A 7110-nucleotide genomic window follows, 5' to 3' on the forward strand; every position below is an offset into this window, starting at 1 on the left:
GCCGAAACTTACAGGTGCTACAAGAGAGTAACATACAAAGAAAAGGAGGATAGATAAGGATAATTGAAGCTTAACAAAAAAACCCCCCAAAAAAGGCAAACCACATCGGAGGACCCAAAGCGTTTCTTAGATCAGTTGTAATAACCTGGACTCTTCTTGAAATGTCACTGCTCATTAACACAAAAGAACAACCCCAGGCATAGGCTTGTGCAGTGAAAACTAAACAAAAAAAAAGCTAACAATAAAATTTCAGGGGAATATTTTCAAGCAACTTGAGCACTGAATGTTGTTTACATGCTGCTGGCCCAGGGTAAAGTAATTTCTTGAAGGAGAAGCAGATTTGATTTACATGGAAAACACTGAAGTTCAGATCAATAAACAAAACACAAACCAAGTCAAAGAGAAATAGGTTCCTAAAACATTGAAAGAAATCTCTTCAGCTGACCTGTGCCCTTTTTTTTCCCCTCCTGTCATTGCTTCTAGACTCCTTCAAAATAGCTGGGTCAATTTAGCAGTAACAACAATCGCACTCTGTTCAGCAACAATAAGTGACAGATAAATTACAAATTCAGGAGTCGAATTTCCATGTGCTATAAGCATAGACAGAACCACTGAAATCTCCGATGAGGTAATCTTAGAGAACACCAACAACAGACCTAGCCTTTTCAAGATATGATTTTATGTTATTACTCAAAGGTCCTATTCTTTACTACCTCTCTGTTTCTGACAAAACCAACACTAAACTAAGCTCTTTCACTGAGTAAATAGACTGTACTACTTCTTTACCACCTCCCTGTTTCTGTGTCTCTGACAACACCACCTATTTTCTGAGCTATTTCAGAAGGTGATTAAAGCTTCTGTAAACTGCAGGTCCTACTTCTACAGAACCAGTCTCTGCCTGTTCATCTCATTGTTCTTCAGCATTAATTGACCATTCTGACTGTTACAACAGTAGGCTTCTTTGCCAATGAAAGACCCCCCCCCCCCCCCCCCTCCCCCGAGCAGCCTGTCAGGTACGTACACTGGTCCACGCCCCCAGGATATGTGATGGTTAGCTCCCCTTGGCTTGTATACTCAAGGTCTGAGGTAAAGGCAGCTCGTGGAATGTTCTTGTCTGTTCCAATCTGACACACGGAAGTTGGGTGCTTCCCGTCAAATTTGGCACAAACTGACTCGGGAAGACTACCGCAGATGTTGATCTGAGTAGAAAACAGAAGATGGGTTCATTGCCAGTGATGTCGATCTCACAAGAGGAATGAAATATGTCCATGACGCACACACTCACACACAAAAAAAAGTTAATAAGCATCACCTGAACAAATAGTTCTTACACATGAATGTCCTCCTTAGTTTAAAGGAAAGAAAACAGCCAATGTTCACTGTATTGTTGAAGCTTTTATGCAAAGTCTATATATTCTTTAATCATCCATGTCACAGTTATTTGGATCTTCAAATCCCAACACCTGAGAGCTGCACGGTCTTGTCAGAGTAAAACTGGGATAAGATTTATGTCAAATTTGTCTTTATGTCAAATCAGTACCTTGAGACTAAAGCAAAAAACAAAAAAACAAAAATGAACTGTTTCAGCATCAAGGAAGAAAGCATTCATTTGTTCAACATTCAGTAGAGAAAAACATTCCAATACAATATCAAGAGTGAAACTCAAAAAAAAATTAAGGCATCCTCTCCTCTAAGTAGGTATCCCAGAACTCTGCTTCGATTAAAATGTACTAAACTCTCAAGTCTCAGAAGCTATGGGACATAATCAAAATGATGGGAAGGAGGAATAAATTCAGGATCAAAATGACCAGTTTTGATGTTCAAAATTTTCTTCAAGCTAGGATTGGCCAAAGTCTGTCAACTGTTGAAAAAGTTACAGGTCTGAAGTTACTGGTTGTCTCTAACCTTCCACAGTCCTCTTTTGTGAAGAGTTAGTGAACCAACGAATCTCCGCAAACCAAAGTACCACACCTCACCCCACACTACCTTTGCTAGCAGTGCTGGCAGTCTACAAGCTAGGCTTCCGAGCTAGCATCTATAAGGTCTAGGTCATCCATAGTGTCCTTGGGAAAGCCACTTTATGCTGAAATTCCTCACTTTACCCAAGAGAAAATGGGTTTCTGGCTAAAGACAGGAAAAGATCTTTTCAGTATGCTTGGGTCTGAGGGCCTGAAAAATGACAACTTGCATTGAACACTTCCCGGGAGCTGACTCAAGATAAAAGGAAATTGTAGAGTACATAGAACCTACTTTACGACACAATATAAATTCAATTAATTATCATCATTACTTTGTAAGCCTCTGAGCCATCGGCGCTCTTCACATCGTAACCACCAAGTTTTGAGAGCGGCTTCAAGTTGAACATAAAGTCAGAGTTTGGGTCCCGCACCATGCAGGCTGTGTCGTTCTTCATATCGTCCACAGCACAGGCGGCAGATGTCTGCCACAAGATGGAGTACTCACATGGGCTCACTTGCTGAGGGGAGATCGGGCCCTCCGACTGTGGACAACAGACAATACAAAAGAACTTACATAATTTTGCTTTTCACTATTGTCCTTATCTCTCGTCTTTCTTTTTGTGTTTGTTACCATCTTGTAAAACCTGTAATCTTCAGAACTTACATAACCAAATAGTGTTGCAAGAGCTGTAAAACTCTTACTTAAACAAAACAAGGAGACAGAAATTTATACACATGAAATATATCACAGTCAAGTCGACACTTTATTCTTCTCAGAACAACTAAAAATAAATTATTAGTTTACATATTGCTTTCTAAATTCAAAATATAATTATATAAACAAGAAAAATGCATAACATTTGCTACAAAGAGAAGATATACAAACAGAAAAGACAACAAAAAAATCATCGCAGAAAAAGACAGAGATTTTTACCAGACAGAAAAGACAAAGAAATTTTACAACAACGAGAAAAAACAAAAAAATTATACACAAAAGGAATAAGGTACATAAACCAATGAAGTTTCCACTTCATTTAACACATTACAACCTAACTCCACCGGGACCGCCCGCGAATTCCCTTACGAGCTCCACCCTGACTCGCCAGGAACCGCCCGCGCCGACCTAGCGTCTTTGAAAACGAAGTCTTGCCTTGACGAGACTCTGTGGCCGAGATTTTGATTTGCATAGTTATTGCAAAAAGTTTCTTCTTTTGTTTGATACCGAAACAAAATTTTTCGGACCAGTAGTTTTAGTATTAGAGCCGATAGAAGTGCAATTGCGTTACCAACACTTCGTAGGAGTCTCGACTTGTTGAAAAGCAACACAATTGAGTTCGAAAAAGGAAATAACGCTGGATTTGAGCAAAAATAAGCATATTTAAGCAGATGACTCAAATTTTGATGAAAACGTACCAAGAGTTTGGGGCGATTCAGATTGATCAAACATAGAAAACCTAGAATTTAGATCTAGGGCCCGACCGCAAAGCTGAGAGTGAGAGTGACGGGTCGGACACCCCAATTGAACTAAAGTTAGAACATTTACAACAGTTTGCGCATACATGAAGTTATATTTTTCTGAAACTACATTCAGTATTCGTTTTAACTTTTATTTTTTCAGGATTTTTGGAATTTGTTTAGTATTTTTAAAATGTGTTTTTTTAAAGGCTTGTATTCATGGGAGGTGGATTCCTTCCCCTTGCTTAGGATCTATCAATGGACTTCCCGTCCAGACACTTAGGGTGTAATGTGTTAACACAAACTCGAAAAGTCCAGTGGGTGGCCCCACTTTACTCAAACTAACCTGATAGTCTTACACAGCCATTTCCTCATATCATAATAATAATAATAATAATAGATAGCATTTTTATAGCGCATATCCCCGCTCAACAGCAGGCTCTATGCCTATAGAGAACTCACCATTCTTCCATGCGCACAGACAAAATGAATGGAAGTTTTGAATTTCTTCTTGACACCCCCGTCCTCGCAGTTGTCTCCGTTGGTGTAAGTGAGCTTCACACCGGAGATTGACCTCTCAATCTCAGGAGGTGACTCTGCTTTTCCCAGGCTTCCATGAAACAGTTTCTCCTGCCAAGCGAAACAGCATACGATTATTTCATCTTTTTTTCTTTTTGCCTTTTCTAGCTTTCTGTATTCCGATTTTTCAGGGTGCCACATGTTGAACAATGGAAATCAATTGTGAAAATGCATGCAAAAGATGGTTTTACAAAAATATTCTACTGATAGATTCTTTTTTAAAATGAATGGACAGGCAAATAAGCTTCCATAATCATCTACAGATAGTGCAGATGATAATGACGATGATGATGATGACAGTGGTGATGATAATGATGATGATGACAACAAATATGTAGGTAATAATAATGACAGAGGTGATAATGATAAAGATGAAAATGATGACAGTGGTGATAACGACGATGATGATACTGACAACGATGACAGTGGTGGTGATGATGACCGCCATGTCAGTGAATGGTAGCCCAGTAGCAGCAAAGAGTCTGGTCTGTAACGCCAAACAATATTGTCATGTTCCCCTCAACACCAATAACCTTACTGAGTTGAAACGGGCTTAAGCCTGTACAATGACCAATGACTACACCTCAACACGATCACCTACATTTCCGTGTTGATCCACACTGGTAGCACAGACTGCGGCAAACCTGCCACACTGGACGCCCTTCACCGGCGCCACCGGACGGCAGATGTTGATGTAAAACTTCTGCCTGTCATCTGGCCCATGACCCCTCATCACTGACCAGTTCTCTGAGACTCTGGCAAGGCTGTGGAGTTAATTCAGTTTCGTTTTAGTAAAAGAGTTCTACGGCTCTTGCAACACAATTAGGTCATTTAAGTGCGGAGGAATAGAGGGGTTACTTGAGAGTAACATACAAAGTAGAAGAGGAGGAGGAGAAGAGAAAGGGAAGATAGATGTTTGATAGGAAAGAAAGAGAAAAAACCACAGCAGAGCACCATTCGTCGCCCATCGACATCCCACAAGCTGTGGAGTTGACGGAGAAGAAAGTGTTCTTGGATTTGGAAAAGTCAGTGTGTTGTGTGACATGATCAAAGAAATACAAGGCTTTATTCTAAAGACTGCTGCCCACCGCATGAAACATTTATTTTTATGTCCTTCTCTTGTCAACATTCTTAACCTTATGTATCCGAGCCAACCCCTGAACTTACCCTACCTTCTGCAAACTGAATCCATGGCCCAGAGTGAAAGGGTCAATGGGGGGGGAGGGGGGGGGGAAATTCTATAATTTTTTTTTGCAGAATAAACTGACAAGAAAATTAGTTCTCGTACCAAAGGAGCTTCAAGTGCCCGGTCATAAGCCCAGGGGTCTCAAATCACAAACACAATATATCTTGAAAAAGGAAACCAGACAAAAAAGGAACAATAAAAAACACACAAAAACATAAGTAATGTTTGTTGAGCTTAAGTTACAGTTGTAGATTGCATGTTTTGCTAGGGTCGTATTGCAGAGACACAGGAAAGAAAAAAAACAACAACCCTGAACAAATAACACCACAGCACCCTAAAACCTGGCACAAGGTGAGAAATAAAGAGAGAAAAGGAATCAACTACCTGAAGAGCTTACAAACACAATGGCCCCTCGTGGTGTATGGCACAGTACAAAAAGCTTGAAAATTTATTTTTTCTTAATTGGCTGAAAAAGTGAAATTAACTATAAAAAAAAACCCCAAAACCCCAGCGACAAGCATGCTTCCCACCTGGATAAATCAAACTGCTGTTGACTGTCGTCATCTGTCACCACACACTCCAGTGGTGGTGTGGGGCAAGCGTAACTGGTGCGCCACTTGAATGCGTACGTGAAGTTTTTCTCCTCCAGGAACTCTGGCCTGCCCGTTCCTGCTGCCATGTCACACAGAAAGGCAATCTCTGCCATCCTGGCTGTCTTGCCAGGATTGTTGTACGGCTCCCCGTTCGTATAGGTGAGATTCAAAACTCCATCGAAATATTCCAGCTTAGATGCCGGTTCACCGATCTTTACCTGACCACTGAAAGGAAAAACAAAAACAAAATTAACTTAGGGCCTTAGCGTTACATCTTTTGTTGCTGACTAAGCACTGTGTACTTGTTCACAGTCCATAAAACCGTAACAGATTTAATTCACAACGAAATAAGGCAAAACTACGTTGAAATAAAGCAAAAATTTCCGATGAGGAGAAATAGTAAAACAAGAAAGATCACCTTTGAGAGAGAGAGAGAGAGAGAGAGAGAGAGAGAGAGAGAGAGAGAGAGAGAGAGAGAGATTTGTTTTCTTTTTTAACCAATGAGTTATCAGTCCAGTGTCATTTTCCCTCAATTCCAGGGTAAGAATTAACTTACTGGCTGGCAGATCGCTCCACCTGGCATATGGCAGCGTTGTCGTGAGGGGCGTCCTTGCAGTAGTTGTCATCTTTGACGGCCGCACACACGTTGAGTAGATAGTTATGTCCTAGGGAGCTGGTCATGTATGAATTTCCCTTCTCTCGTACAGTCAGCGGTGTCAGGTCAAACACATACCCTACCATAGATTAATAATAACAATAATAACAACAACAATAATAATAATAATAAATAATAATAAATACCATTTGTATGGCACAATTTCCAGCCAAAAAGCAAACTCTATAAGCTATGCTCTTTACAGTCTATATCTTATTATTGTCAGGTATGTTAGACTGACTTTTTCAAGGGAAAGTAACGTTAGGAAAACGTCCAGCATCGAAATAGCCCACCTTTGTAACATAAACATTGTTAAATACTTTGATTCACTGTTTAGTAAGCTTCTAGTTCTTCACAAATAGGTAATTGAAAAGTATGATTGTGGTGGGTGATCTATCTAATTATTGTTTACAGGACATACGTAGCGTTTTTATTTGGAAAATATTCTGGCAGCACAAAATTGAGAATACAGAGGCTAACCCAGGCCAGCTGTCCAATCAAAACTAAAGCAACTTGGATCAAACCATACACAGCGGTTATAGAGCGCCCATTTAGTTTCGGCTGGCGCGAGGCAAGCAAGCCCGCGCTTCCCCAGGTCACGGGGTCATTTACCTGCGCCGCCGGGGATTTCCCTAATCAGCCGAACACCGGCAGCGCTCTTGTATTTTTTGCAAAGTTTACCAG

General features: G+C 40.5%; 1 protein-coding gene across 1 annotated transcript in view; it reads right to left on the reverse strand.

Moving 5' to 3' along the window:
* The window catches only part of LOC101854964 (cation-independent mannose-6-phosphate receptor), a gene marked incomplete in the record, with an annotated part of 86335 nt that overhangs the window by 49113 nt on the left and 30112 nt on the right, over nt 1–7110 (reverse strand). Inside the window, 6 exon segments of the mRNA XM_013085335.2 lie at nt 1022–1199; nt 2291–2500; nt 3876–4043; nt 4594–4756; nt 5709–5996; nt 6328–6505. Of these exon segments, the coding sequence (XP_012940789.1) occupies nt 1022–1199; nt 2291–2500; nt 3876–4043; nt 4594–4756; nt 5709–5996; nt 6328–6505 (1185 nt within the window).

This window comes from Aplysia californica, unplaced genomic scaffold, assembly GCF_000002075.1.
Source record: "Aplysia californica isolate F4 #8 unplaced genomic scaffold, AplCal3.0 scaffold00366, whole genome shotgun sequence".
NCBI classification, from domain to species: domain Eukaryota; kingdom Metazoa; phylum Mollusca; class Gastropoda; order Aplysiida; family Aplysiidae; genus Aplysia; species Aplysia californica.